This window comes from Mytilus californianus, unplaced genomic scaffold (assembly GCF_021869535.1).
Source record: "Mytilus californianus isolate M0D057914Y unplaced genomic scaffold, xbMytCali1.0.p SCAF_7, whole genome shotgun sequence".
In the NCBI taxonomy this organism is placed as follows: Eukaryota; Metazoa; Mollusca; class Bivalvia; order Mytilida; family Mytilidae; genus Mytilus; species Mytilus californianus.
The window spans coordinates 62,479,510-62,495,242 of record NW_026262723.1 but is presented as its reverse complement, the minus strand read 5'-3'; the positions used below and the strand labels follow the sequence as shown (position 1 = coordinate 62,495,242).

General features: G+C 33.7%; 2 protein-coding genes across 2 annotated transcripts; one reads left to right on the top strand and one right to left on the bottom strand.

Annotated features, from left to right (window-relative positions):
- Positions 1-6,140: 6,140 nt before the first annotated feature.
- Positions 6,141-9,439, top strand: LOC127707877 (tubulin alpha-1A chain-like). Its single transcript, XM_052212625.1, has 3 exons — positions 6,141-6,295; positions 7,113-7,335; positions 8,142-9,439. Exons 1-3 carry the CDS (start codon positions 6,293-6,295, stop codon positions 9,269-9,271), a joined length of 1,356 nt encoding a protein of 451 aa, XP_052068585.1. The 5' UTR covers positions 6,141-6,292; the 3' UTR covers positions 9,272-9,439.
- Positions 9,440-12,988: 3,549 nt separating this feature from the next.
- Positions 12,989-14,971, bottom strand: LOC127707880 (jerky protein homolog-like). The gene has a single exon (XM_052212632.1). The coding sequence runs from the start codon at positions 14,821-14,823 to the stop codon at positions 13,900-13,902; it is 924 nt and encodes a 307-aa protein (XP_052068592.1). The 5' UTR covers positions 14,824-14,971; the 3' UTR covers positions 12,989-13,899.
- Between the last annotated feature and the right edge of the window lie 762 nt (positions 14,972-15,733).

The window sequence follows — 15,733 nt, the reverse complement described above, 5'->3', positions numbered from 1 at the left end:
TAATTTGTGACATTTGCATTTGTCTTGTAAACATTCACAAACTATATTTTTCTGTTCTACTTATAGCCGAAGTTTGTGTCATCTGCTGTGTTTGAGGTATATTCTCTTATTATTTGTCAGCTATAGAATGCTTGTTTATGAGACAACTTATTTTTAAACTGCTTCATCATATTTCATTTTAGGCACAGTTGCTATTTAAAATCTATAATAATTTTTTTGTAGTTGTTGGGAAATGACTAATATAAATTGTGGAACACTTCACTGGTTTAACATGTAGCTTATTGATTGCACCGACACATGTTCATTTAATAAAATAAATAGTATGTAGACATTATATATAGTGTGAATATTATCATCATCCTTGAAGACCGTGCAGTAACTTCAAGGGGAAGGAGAATAACAGCAATAAAGCCACTGTTCCTTTGACACTTGATATCGATCCCATTTTTTGTCTCGCCTGTGACGGAAGTCGCAGAATACGAGACAGGTATATGCTTATCCGGCTGCGGCGTTAACTATATGTATAAAGATTTGAATTTCAGAAGGCAGACAACCGGGATAACTTCATATATACCTTGTATACAGATACCTTATTTTAAGTTTCTGTCGTATTTTTATTTCGGGTGTCACTTTTGACTTTAAATTAAATTTTAATAGTTATATATCTAACATTTGTAGAAAGGCATCACAACATTTTAATGTCCCGAAGAGAATCGGTAAACATTTAAATAAACTGGACAAACTTACCATATACTATTCTTTTATTTTGTCAAATTTTATGATTATTGCCCTTTTGTTTGGCATTTTTGTGGTAAGACAAACACCGAAAATAAGAAAAGATACAAGAGAGCTTTGAAATTAATATATGACGATGAAAATAGCTCATATGATCAGCTATTTGAAAAGTCTAAATTACCGTCTTTAAAATCAAGAAGAATGAGATTTTTTAGCTATTGAAGTATTTTAAATTATCAATAAGGAGACACCTGCTTATCTACATGCTTTCATTGTTATAAAACAAAATTCTTACTCTTTTAGATATAGTAATAGTGTTGGTGTTCCAAGGGTGAATACAACTAGGTATGGCTTACATTCTGTGAAGTACGCTGCTCCTAAATTGTGGAATGACCTATCAAATGATACAAGGGGCGCTACTACTCATTGTAAAATATTATAGTTTTTAGCTTTGTTAGTTTATATTTTAATCCTGCTATCATTGTTTTGCTAGTGTTTGTCTGATGTTATTTGTTAAGTTTGTACTTTTAGTACGTCGGGTTTATAAAACTCCGAAGAGCTTAACGTTTTACTGTATTGTATTCTTTTTACCGACTTTAAATCAATAAATTGACTGATTTGATTTGATAGACCTTGACCTCATTTTCATGGTTTACTGACTGATAAAAAACTGTATGGGTTTTTTTTTTTTGTGTTTTTATTTCTTTCTTTCTTATTATTTAATCATAAATTCAATCATCATCTCACATGCGAGATATTTAAGTGTGTGCATTCTTGTTTCAACTTGTTAAGAGAACTTGGTAAATATCTATTTTGAAAAGATTTGAATTACCTTGATCATGGGGTATTTAAAAGATCATAAAAAGAGGAGTGAAACTCGAATGTTATGGTCATGTGTGACTGGATATGTTTTTCAACAGATTTGATTTTTAAAGAATTTTAATTATTTTCTTACCTCATTTTCTCTTGTAATTTAAAAGAATAATTTGTATGTAAAAGTAATCAATTTTCTTTCATAAAATCAAGCCATTAACGGATTAATATCTACACTTATCAAAATCTTGAACATACATATATTTGAAATATTCAAAATCACGTTTTATCTTATTTAAACATCTTTTCATTAAGGGAACACGCAATCCAATTTCGTAACTAAACATTTTGAAAGGAACACAAATATTTACCAATAATTTTCTCGTTAACTTCATACATAAACAAACTTTTGTTCATGATATACATAAATAATAGTTGGCAAGCGATTTAATAACGTATTGGCAATTGTTTACAAGAGAAAAAATTAGAAAAGAAAGTAGTTGTAAAAATGATAAATACCGTCTTTCAATTTTCTACTTTTAACCTAAACGAACCAAAGAATTTGTGCATGTAGTTTTTGTTTTCCTTCTTGTCTAAAGTCCGTTCGACGAAAGTTTAATGTAAATTGAATTCAATGTGCAATTGTCGGCTAGTAATATTTCTCATTTCGTTTTGCTCCTCCTTATTCCTCGTTTACTATAGCTAGTATATTGTATTTTTGTATGTATGTTTGCCTTTTGTAACATGCGGTGTATATACTGAGATGATTCACAATAACAGAAAATTAACTTTATAAAAGTTCAACTTTCTCCATAATAAGAACTTTTAAAGAAGACAAACTGTAGTATTACTATAACGTTTATGCATATCAGTTCGGCAAAGATGACCTGATGATATACACTTTAGGGGGAGTTATCTTTGCTTTTCATTTGTTCTCGTCATGCGCATGCATGACATATATGCCATTGGACATTAAAGAAAAAAATCAATCGGTTAATTTCACTTTTGAAAATGGCTGAATTTTGGATTGCCATTACGCTGAGTACGAGAAGTATGTGTGTGTGTTGTGTGAATTTCTGTGCAATGAAAAATTCCAGTTTAGACATGTTCAAATTTTTTTTAATAACTTTCCTCGGTGTTTACTTAGATGTCAAGGCGTGTAGATTTTAAACATATAGGGAATTGTTTGTTGTTTGATACTGTGTAGTATAGTAAATAAAACCCACATTGTTTAAACCCAACACGTCCCTTCCCTTGGCAACTCCATGTTTTAATGTCATACATATACATAATCGATTTATTATTGGCAGATACTATATACGTGTAAATATTATAAATATTTCATATTACTATTGATTTCCACTCAATATGTGGTGTAACATTTATGAAAGAAAGTGAACGTTGTTTGAGACCATCAATATCATTTACCTGAAAGAGAGTTTTAAATAATTTGATTTAAAAAAAAATATCATACAAATACATATACTTATTCTTCCTATAATGTGTTGTATAAACTGTGTGACACATTTGCCCTACAATTTTGAAGAGTGAAACTTAAATTTAGCAAAAACTGCAACAAATGAGATATTTTCTAAAAGTATAATGCAGCATAAAAATGTAATTTTGATATTTTCATAAAATGTTGATATAAATAAGGCAATACTTTAACATGTATAGACTACGCAAAACTTTCAAAGGCAACCAACCATGACTGAAGTTACATGGCCAAATAATCTCCGTTGAATTGAAAAATGCCAATGCTTAATGCTTATACAACTGCATACCTAATACCATTGACTTTTCCTAAGTCATTGCTTCCCTTTAAACTAACCTAAACACAACTATTTCCTAAGTCATTGCTTCCCTTTAAACTAACCTAAACACAACTTGGCATTAACATGTAAACAATCCAAATTTTCAAAGTCAATGAACCATGAAGAGAGGATGGGGCCATATAATTTTCATGGAAATAAGACGTGCAAATGTTATTACAACTGCATACCAAATATCATTGACCTATACCATTAGTGGTTCATCTTAAACTGACCTAATCTAAAATTTTAACATGTAAGCTATAGATGCAAAAGTTTCAATAGATCATCACTGAGGAGGGGGGAAATAATCTCCTTGGAAACGAGAAATATCAATGCTTTAACAACTACATACCAAATATCAGTGACCTCCCACTATAGTGGTCCCCTTATACTGACCTAATCGCAAGCTTTAACATGTAAACTAAGAAAAGTTTCAAAGTCAATGGTTTATGACCGAGGAGGTGGGACCAAATATTCTCCAAAGAAATGAGATGTTCCAATGTTAGTACAACTGCATACCAAATACCATTGATCTACCACCAGTGGTTCCCCTTATACTGACCTAATTACAAACTAATACATTGTTTAGCCGACGGAACAGCACGCCTAAGTCTTACTTTTTCGAGAGTTAGAGACAGTCTAAAAGGCCAGAGATGGTTTTTGTATTGTCCATAATGAGTTCTTTTTGGTTACTGTGATAATTGGTTTAAAAAAAATATACTTCGGCGTGAATGCCATTACACTTAAAACTTCGTGGGAAATATTTGTTCTAAAGATTTGCTTCATCGAAAAATTATCTCATAAGTTTGCTACATAAGGTTGATTTATCCTTTTTTCACACTAATTCTTATTCGTGATCAGATAACTAAGATGTTCAACGATTTTTAATTATCAGTTAAACTATATAGATGCATGATTATTCAAGCCAATGGTCCGGGTTAAACCAGATAAACTATATTGTCAACACTTTTTGTATACAAACATCCAACAAACACATAACAAATGGAAATGTTTTAATCAACGGAGTGTCGTTTAATCTCGTCATTTAAATTTCAACACCTCTTTAAACCTATGTTAATAAGGTTACATCTATGAATATAGACTATTGATATCTTTGAGTTATTGACAAATTTTAAATCATTTATCTTGTAAGGATCAAATTTTTTGTTTGTTTCTTGTTGCTTAGACATGTCTCATGTGTAAATTATTCTAACGAGATCATTTGCACTTATGGTGGATCAAAATGAACATTTTACTTCTAATGTCAAGTATATATATTAACACTCTTCTAAATTTTGTTATATTCAATGTCATTCAGTGAGAGAACAGAACATTCTTGTATTGTAATCCAGTTGTCGTTAAGATATATGTCTCTGGCTAGATGAATCTCTATAATTCCTTGCTAAATATGCCGGAAAACGAGGAAATTGTCAGTTGAAAAAGGAGATTTGGTTTAGTGGTCGATCTAGAAGAAAGAAGATAAGCAAAAAGGAAACAATCCATTTATGTGGAGAATAGGGTGGAGTTTTTTCCTTTCTTCATTCTTCCCCTCTGCTGTTCAGCTTCCCCTCTCGTCTTTTATATCTCCTTCCCTGTTCTTTACTTTCATTTGAAAGTGGAATGACAGCATTCTTTTCCGTAGCTACTTTCCTTGCAGAGATTTGGCATTTTTTTGTTAAATGATTAGTAAATATATGTCTCTGGTAAAATATCGTTGTACTTGGTCTTATTAAAGTTAATTACGGCTAGTATTTGGTTCATATCAGACTGTCTAAATTCATATTTGTTACCAAAATACAAATAAAATGTGATTTTCGGTATTGCTCTTCTATATCTAACATAAATAATGCCATCGAACTGAGAAGGTTTCTATGCACTAACCGTATTTGATGCTTTATAAAAAGGGGCCAGACCAAACCTGTACATCTACTTTTAGTACAACTCAATACCAGAGACACATTTTTTTACATACACATGTACATATGTGTATGTGTATATATGTCTATGTCAATACCATCGGAATAAGAACATTGATTACATTTAATTTGAGTTACTTGACATTAATCTGAAGAAAATCGAAAGAACTATGTTAAGGATATAAAACTATATACACAAGAACTTCTTTATTTTTTTTTATTTTAAGATGAAACAAACTCTAACCTCACATCTCACCGTCAAATTAAAGCAACAGTTTCGTTTGGGAGGTTGGGAGACCTTTTGATATTGTCATATGGTTATATGTTCAACTTCAGTGTTATTCAATTTTATTTTTGTCACAAACCTAAGTCTAGTGTTTAATTAATGGTAATACAATAATTACTTGATTTGACTTGGATTGAATTAATTCATTTTCGTCCTTTTTGTATCAGCGTTACTGAGGGGGGGTCCGTATTGGATTTTCATGAACAAGGGTTTTTATTCATTTCTCATAAAATGTTGGAAATTCGAAACCGTCGTCTCATTACCACACATATCTATATATATGTACTCGTTTGATATGTAAGGTTCAGTAAGCTATCTGAAATGATTCATTAAATTTAACGGAATATTAAACTTACACTTTTATATTTTTGGTTTTAAATCGCGATAAATTTTAACGAAGGGAATATATTATTTTTAAAAGATGACGCTTTGTATTTCAATTCAAACAGGTAGAAACAAAGTTGCGAAGAAACCGCGTGTTTTTAGGTTACCTGTAAATTTGTTTAAATAAAAACTTTTTAATGACCAATAAAATCGCTTCGTGTACCAGCTTGTGAAGTTTTTAACCAATCAGTGAGCTGGGATATTGTTACACTTTCTACAAAATCCTTCGGTCTAACTTTCAACGTCACAAGCACAGAAATTATACTCACAATCAGACTCGTTACCGGTCAGACGTGAGACTTTTTTCTAAAAAATCTTAATCTTCTACATATCAACAAAAAATCATGGTAAGTAATTTATTTAGTCAGAAAATTATTATTTGAAATGAACATATTTACGGACATGTGTATGTTTAAACAGAGAACATCTATAATCAATTGAGAATTGGGTCAAGTCGCCAATCGATTTGTATACGACCATTGGATCAATTTGTAAGCGGGAAAGAGATTAACTTTCTGATTAAATAACCGTTTTCATGCAATAACGGGAAAATATTTTATATTTATTCAGTAGGTAAGCTTTACTTGATAACCGTCCAGATATTTACCGTGACAAAATTTTGAAAAATGTAACGCCTGAACACCTCAATTGAATTTCTTAAAAGTAATTTTCTAATTTAACAAAAGGATTGCTTGTTGTTAAGTTCAATATTTGTTTAGAGGGCAACCAGTGTTGTTTGTTTATAATTGTTGATTGTGTATATAATCTATAAGGCAATTAACTTATGTAATGGAACATTAGATTGGTCTCTATATAATTTGCGTGATATTTTGTAATAACTGTAGATTCATATTATATCCTATGATCATTTTAAAATTTAATTGGTTTCTTGGTTTATGCGTTAATACTGATATTACATTAAATCTGAAATTACTATTGCTTATAATTAGTCCAGTAACATTTTAATATTTAGGTTTTTTTTTCTAGAAACGTGTTTTTTTCCAATTTTAAAATCTAAAATAAATAGCCGCACAAAACTAATGAGCCGGCCTAGCTACAGGGGAAAATGAAAATTCCGTGTCGAAAAATCCCCATGCACCCCGTCCCCGAAAATTGAATGGTCGTTCATTTTTCTTTCAAATACATCTATTTTACTTTTTTCAGAGGGAATGTATCAGTGTACACGTTGGACAGGCTGGAGTCCAGATGGGCAATGCCTGCTGGGAGTTGTACTGTTTGGAACACGGTATCCAACCTGACGGTCAGATGCCATCTGACAAGACCATTGGAGGCGGTGATGACTCTTTCAACACCTTCTTCAGTGAGACTGGAGCTGGCAAACACGTACCCAGAGCTGTATTTGTAGATCTGGAACCAACTGTTGTTGGTAAGTTATTTTTGTATCCTACGTAACAATACAAGTAAAATATCTGAAATGCATATCATTGGTCTTTTTTTTTTACTGTTTTCTTAGAAATCTTGTGTGTTTTAACTGCCGCTGTTTTCAAAGTATGTATTTCATTTCTCGTTAAACTGAAACTTGAAACCAAATAAGACTCGGAAGTTATTTGAAATTGAAGTAGTTGAAAAAACAAAGAAAACTACAGCGAACATATATAGCTTGGTTTGTGAGATTCATGAAGGATTATATTTCGTTGTTGTCGTGAATATTTTATGAAATCTGAAATTTTGTATCTTCAATCATCGAAGAATCTAATCGATTTCAAAGTAGAATATACCTTTTTATTAGAAACTGAAAACTGTCTCAACTTCTTTATAATTAGTAGCTTAAATGACAGGCAATATATAATCAGCTACGAGATGATAAACGTTTACGTCGACGGTTTTGAGAGTGAAATAGTTATGCACACACATACACTCAATTTAAATAGAAACAAATCTCGTTTGCGGTCAATCGTGAATATTTAAATTAGTTCCAGCCACAAACACATTTTACTGACGTGCGCGTGCTTCTCATGACAATGCCTAGGAAACAAACGAAATTTTTTATTTAACTCGTAATTTCATGGTTGTATCTAAAATGTTATTATAAGAAATGACTGCTTCATTTTTTAATTGTAAAAGTGTTGATCGTTCGCACATATAAAAGAAGCATCATTCAATTGTTTAATATTCAACATTTATGGTGAAGACTTTGCGTTCAATTTTAATTTATTGATGTTTATTTTGTAGATGAGGTCAGAACTGGTACCTACCGTCAATTGTTCCACCCAGAACAATTGATCACCGGCAAAGAAGATGCTGCCAACAACTACGCCAGAGGTCACTACACAATTGGTAAAGAAATTGTTGACTTGGTTCTTGACAGAATCCGTAAACTAGCAGATCAATGTACCGGTCTTCAAGGTTTCCTCATCTTCCACAGCTTCGGTGGTGGTACCGGATCAGGATTCACATCACTCCTCATGGAACGTCTCAGTGTTGATTACGGAAAGAAATCCAAATTGGAATTTGCCATCTACCCAGCACCACAAGTCTCAACTGCCGTTGTTGAACCATACAACTCCATCTTGACCACCCATACCACCCTTGAGCACTCCGACTGTGCTTTCATGGTTGACAATGAAGCTATCTACGATATCTGCAGACGTAACTTGGATATTGAGAGACCAACATACACCAACTTGAATCGTTTGATTGGACAGATTGTCAGTTCTATCACTGCCTCCCTGAGATTTGACGGAGCTTTGAACGTCGATCTTACTGAGTTCCAGACCAACTTGGTACCATACCCACGTATCCATTTCCCATTGGCTACATATGCCCCAGTCATCTCAGCAGAAAAAGCCTACCATGAACAACTCTCCGTTGCCGAGATCACCAATGCTTGCTTTGAGCCAGCCAACCAGATGGTAAAATGTGACCCACGTCACGGCAAGTATATGGCCTGTTGTATGTTGTACAGAGGTGATGTAGTCCCCAAGGATGTCAATGCTGCCATTGCAACCATCAAGACCAAGAGAACCATCCAGTTCGTCGATTGGTGTCCAACAGGTTTCAAGGTCGGAATCAACTACCAACCACCAACTGTTGTACCAGGAGGTGATTTGGCTAAAGTACAGAGAGCCGTCTGCATGTTGAGCAACACTACCGCCATTGCTGAAGCATGGGCTCGTCTTGATCATAAATTTGACTTGATGTACGCCAAACGTGCTTTCGTCCATTGGTACGTCGGAGAAGGTATGGAGGAAGGAGAATTCTCAGAAGCACGTGAAGATTTGGCTGCTCTTGAGAAGGACTACGAAGAAGTTGGAGTTGACTCTGTAGAAGGTGAAGGAGAGGAAGAAGGAGAAGAATATTAGACATTTTCTTAAAATCTTAGATATGACACAAAGTCACCTTTTGGTTGTTGTTAATTCTTGTCTCAGGAACTTTTTAAACAAATTTCAGGAGTAGAATGTTTATTTTATATATCTTAACACCAAAGAAGAAAACCAAATTATCAAGTAAAAAGAATAGAAATACCTAAAGTTATAATGTTGTCATTTTTTCGGTATATTATTCTATAAAAATGGGTAACATCAAAACATATTTTTATTGGGTGGAAGACGAACAGAAGCTAGAAATGGCGTTAATTCCATACAAATGAAGGGTTGCTGCAAGGCTTTTAAGCATAATAATAATAATTAACACCAGAAACTGAAATTTCCAAGGTAATCTCAAGTTCAGTCTTAATGAGTTGGAGATGAATGAGGAAATGCATTCAAGTAGTGTTTGTATATTCCATTAAGGGTGAAGATGTTTCAAACTAGAATCGGCTATGGTAATCTTAGGTATGACGAATAAATAAAGCAGCAACTCTTGTTAGTTTTAGAGATGCATGTTTGTTGCGTATTTTAAAAATCTAACAACGTGAATAAAGCAGATATAAATGAAACCGCAATCAAACACTATTTTGAAATTCATCAAGAGTGCACACGCTGAAACGTCTCGAATGTTTGTTGGAATTTTTAAAGATAGAGGTTTTACTGCATGCATCACAAAAAAACTAAACTTTATAAATTTAACATTGAACAATGAACCATGAAAAAAATCACAACTTTAAATGAACCATACAAGCACCTTGTAATCATTACATATACAACAAAATTAGTTAATATATTGCTTATATATAGTATCGGAGAAACTGACAAAAACAAAAACTTAGCATAGCCCGATGATTAATGAGCATCCGTTCAAGGTCGGATGAAACCTGGCAGACAGACATGCACAACGTACAATCATTGCATACACCAACTATAGTACACCCATTGCTTATAATATCGGAAACAAAACAAAATTCCACATAATCTTAACGTTTACCAATGAACCATGATAATGATGTCAAGGTTGGGTGAAACCTGTCAAACAGACGTGTACAACTTACAATTCCAAATACCAATTATAGTTGAGCTATAGTATCCGAGAAACTGACCAAAAACACACAAACTCAATAGTGAACCATGAAAATTGGGTCAAGATCAGAAGAAACCTGTCCGACAAACATGTACACTTGATAATCAGTCCATACACCAAATATAGTTAACCTAATGCTTATAGTATATTAGAAACGGCACAAACCATGAAAACGAGGTTGAGGTCGGATCAAACCTGCCAGACATACATTTACACTTAATAGTCGTTTCATGTACCAAATATAGTTCACCTATTGCTTGTAGTATCTGAGTGAGAAACAGAAAAAACCACAAACACTTAACCTTTACCACTGATCCATAAAATGAGACCAAGATCAGGTGAATCCCTTCTGACGGACATGCAACTTTGCAATTCTTGCAAGGATCACATATACCATAAATAGTCATATTTTTCATAATCTAGAATTTGATGTGACAAAAACTATGTTTTTTAAGCAGTCGACTCAACACTAAAAAGATTTGAAGCATCCAGATCTTCTAAAATATAAAGCTTTATACATACATATATATATATATAGTGTACGGCGCCGCATTAGCATGCCAAAGTCTCGCACTTTGCGGCGAGACAATAGTGACGTGAATATGAAAATTGCAAAAACGTTTAAATTGAAAATTACTTTGTTTCCTTCAATAACTTCAGTATTCTTGTTAACTTTTGAAATTAAAAAAAAAATCAGTAAGTATACAGGTTTAGATCGGTCCGGTTAATAGTTATGTTAGCACCATACCTCCGTAACATTTCTTATGAAAATATTAGATGCAATCCAACGAAACTTAAAACCCATATATATGCTATCTGTTATGTGAGAAGTTCAAAAGAATAAAATGAACTTCGTTTGTAAAGTATAAAAAACAATTTCAAATAATGTAATCGTTTAGTGTAAGTATATCAAAATGTTATCAAAAGTTACTGTACAATTTACATAACAATGATATACTTTTGTTCATTCTTAATTCAGTATAATTTAGAGAAAAATATTCAAGAATCTGAGTGGATAGTCTGATTAAACCTTTTAAATGCCATCGTATAAAATGGGAAAAAAAACAAGAGCGTACACACTAAAGTGTCTCGCCTGCTTTACTGATCATGGATGAATCTCAAAAATAATGTTTTACTGCACGTATCACATAAACTTAACTTTATCACATCTTCGATAGCCTGGGAACTGTATCGTTACCCTCGACTATCGAAGATGACTTTTATCAAGGATAAATGAAAATGAGGCCAATGTCAGTAAATTAAACCCGACAAGACGAACAAGTACATATTACAAGCATTATATATGCAAATATGGTTGACCTGTCTCTTAAAGTGTATGAGAAACGGACTTAACAACAAATCTTAACGTTGGCCCACCCTGCCAAACGGACATGTTTATCTTACAATCAACCAAAACACCAAAGTAGTTGACCTATTGCGTATTGTTTCACAGAACGATCTTGTATTAAAGCACCAACTACTTTCTTTTGAAAATGAAAATGAAAGATGTATTAAAATCTGCTAGATGAAGATAATAAATGTCTCAGTATTACTCTTTTTAATATTTCAAAGAGTAGAAGATCCATGTTATTAATTTATAGAAAATAATGTGGTTTGACACTATGTCCCTGTATGAAGTAGGTTATGAGTGCCCTTTACCGTCAGCGTCAAATTGGTTAAAATGTTATCGTGATTCGTCAAAATGTCCTTATCGTGATTCGTCAAAATATCCTTTTCGCGATTCGTCAGAGGTCTCAAACAATTATCCGTTACCCTTATTTTTGGAAAGAATTTAAAGTGATTCGTCAAAATATGTCGATTTTTATCGTCATACACCAAAAGTTACCGTTAACGTCATTTGACAAGATTTTTTTACCATTATTCGTCATAATTAAGACCCTTCTGAAGAAGATGATTAGATAACAAATAAAATAATAGAACCACTTTATTTTGGTCAGTCCGAACACTTTTCTGGACTAAACTTCACAAAGAAGCTGAACTGGAGGCTCCACAGAGCCTGTCTCGCTTACCTGGATATATATGCATCTTCAAAATTGGCCACTTGCCAACAGTATAGATTAGAATATAATTCGACTAAAATCTTTCTATTGTTGATCATGTATTGCTGTTTACTATAATTCTCTCTTTCTACTAAATATATTTGATATCCCAAATACATATCGTAAACCCTTTCCAGCTCACCTTTTTTGATTTTTAAAGTTACGATCTATCTATTATAGTTTCAAGAGAATAGGCAAAACATAAAGAATTCGTAAAAATCAATCGTCATTTAAGGGCAATAACTCTTATTAAGGAGTTGAATGACAATTTTGGCTATATTGACGTATATGTCTATCTTTGTCTTGTATAGGGGAGGGTTGAGATCTCAAAAAACATGTTTAACCCCACCGCATTTTTGCGCCTGTCCCAAGCCAGGAGCCTCTGGCCTCTGTTAGTCTTGTATCATTTTTAATTTTAGTTTCTTGAGTATAATTTGGAGTTTAGTATGACGTCCATTATCACTGAACTAGTAAACATATTTGTTTAGGGGCCAGCTGAAGGACGCCTCCGGGTGCGGGAGTTTCTCGCTGCATTGAAGACCCATATTGGTGGCCTTCGGCTGTTGTCTCTTTGACACATTCCCCATTTCCATTCTCAATTTTAAATCTATATTTAATAGGCAACGATTTCTGCAATTTGACTAATTTGTAGATTTGTCATGTCGATCATTTTTGCTTTTTAAAGTTTCGCTCTATCAATAAGAGTTTTCAAAATAATATGCCATAACGTTTAAAAATCATAACAATCATTGACGTATTTGTAGATCTTGTCATGTTGATAATTTTTGTTGATTCAAGTTTCTATCTATCTATCTATTATTGTTTTCAAGATAATATACCAAAACACAAAAAATGGTAAAAATCGATCGTCATTAAAGGACAATAACTCCTATATATGAGGAGCCAACTGACGATTTCGACCATGTTGTCCTATATGTATATCTTGTCTTGCTGATAATTTCTGTTATAGTTTTCTTGATAATAGGCAAAAATGAAAAAAAGGTAAAATTCGTCATTTAAGGGCAGTTACTCCTACAAGAAGTCGTCTAGCAATGTTGGTCGGAAGGCGAGATCATTGAACACAGTGACTTTTTTTAACAATATACACCAATGATGATTGTGGCAAAGTTTGGTTCCAATTGGCCTTGCAGTTTCAGTGGAGAAGATTTTTGTAAAAGTTAACGGACGACGACGGACGCAAAGTGATGAGAATAACTCGACTAAAAAAGAAAGCCAGTGAAATGCTTGTGTGCAGCTATGTCAGTGGCAAAACTTATGAACGAGAACAAAAGTCACTCTTCTTACGAAAAGTCGAGAAAATCAATAGTAAAACAATGCCGGTGACGATACTGATCAAAAGTTATTTCTAATAAACACCAATTGTTCATTTAAAAGAAGTTATTTGTTAAACTGTGTTATTAGAAATATACATATATGTGTCCAGTGCGTAGTATGAGGAGGAAGATAGAACATTTCTATCTGATTAGATACGGCTGTTTCCAACAGATCCACTGTTTGTGTGAAGAATGTCCATCCAGTATGAGCAGAACAGGTCTCTGAGGAGGCAGATTAGGTATAAACAGCTTTTGAAACCAATTACTGAATAAATCTGAATCAATAAATGAACTCTTACTGCATGCAAATAATGTGTTTGCTGGTGCATTGCCCATCAATGCTTGGCTTACTCTTTGTCCCTTAAAGATGAGCATTGGTGGTAGAACTCTTGCCTCTGCATTCACACAGCATAACGCGGTTACATTTTCGCCTCGTTCTCCGCTTGTTTTGGAGTGAACACTCTTTTTGCCTCTTTTACCGACAACCTTTGATGGATCATGTACGGTACTCAAGCCAGTCTCATCCGCATTAAAAATTTGCTGGGGCTTATCCTTAATGTTCAGTTTATCCATGAAACTTCCAAGCTTTTGAAAGTAAGCTGAGGTGACATTTGGATTCAGCATTGAACTGCGGGCTGCGCTAAGACCCTCTGGTATGCGTACAGATAAACATGGATGTCGATCTCTAAACCCTTGCCACCAATCATATCCGGCACTTTTCTTATCATTGTTAAAACAATGCTTTCTCCTCGACCTCACGGCTATCTCGTAGGCTAGCTTTCGGACATCTGTGATGGACAAACCAAACCCTCTTTCCTCCATTCTTAGTATATGCCCGACCAGAGCTTCTTCATCCTTTATAGCAAGTACTGTGGGTTTTGTTGCTGGTGAATCCAGGTCCATAGTTTTCAGTCTCCGAAGTAATGTTGTTCTTGGTATATTATATATCTTTGATGCTTTTAATTTAGACATGCTCCCACTCTTTACTTGGCGAACCGCTTCTATAAGACCCTCTTTTGGCATCTTTCCTTGCTTTGGAGTCCATCCCTTTTTCTTTCTAGCCATTTTGCTGAAATAAAAAAGATGTAGGTTGTATTGTTTTATATGAGTGTTTTATACGCTATATATTTTAGACCTGAGACTGGCGTCGATATACAGACTTAAAACCATGAAGATTGCGGGAAACAAATATTGTTTTACAGACATTGGCTAGTATTAGTAACTTTTATCAGATTTTCGAGCTCTTTGGGATGTATCCAATCTAACATGTTATTGACATCCAAGTTAGATCAAGTCAAGTTATTTTCAACGGAATCCCACAAACATTTATTGTAAAAGACAATTTAGAGAAACGTACATATCTGGCGGGTATACGACATGTACGCCGCCATATTCCAGAAGCAGGATGTTTTCATTCAGCTAGTTGTGTATTTTTTATGCCATTGTACTTTCAAAAGCATCATTGAAAGTCTCATTTTAAGGCATATTTGACGTTTTGAGAATCTCAAGTATGCATTCACGAACGTTTGTCGCCAAACGAGACACCTTTCTTTGTGTTATGTCATAAAAACAAACGCATGATTCATTAGACATACTAATTATCTCTAACTTCCATTATCGCAACCAGCAAAAAAATAATATGCATGAATATCAACTGCTACGGTGCATTGACCTTCAATTTACCTGTCAACTTTTCTTTGTCTTTGTCCGTTGTTTTGATCGACTACGTGTCCGATGGAAGACAACTCGCATTCAGACAGCCACCGGAAATAACTAACGCGGTGACCACTTACCACACATGTCCACTTACCCCACTCTCCCCTAAATAAACGATGTTTTATGTTCATTATTTATCGCGATAATTGCATCAGAAGCTTGTGAAACTGGCATTTCAAAAATGTTGATCATAGATGCATATTGATAAAAAAAATTGGAAAAAATATCATGTACATTCAAAATCTAAAGATCTTTAAGG

Excerpts from the sequence above, each read along its gene's own strand:
- LOC127707880 (XM_052212632.1), bottom strand. The coding sequence starts at position 14,823 with ATGGCTAGAAAGAAAAAGGGATGGACTCCAAAGCAAGGAAAGATGCCA.
- LOC127707877 (XM_052212625.1), top strand. Across the intron at positions 7,336-8,141 it reads TCTGGAACCAACTGTTGTTG|ATGAGGTCAGAACTGGTACC; the intron begins GTAAGTTATTTT and ends TTTATTTTGTAG.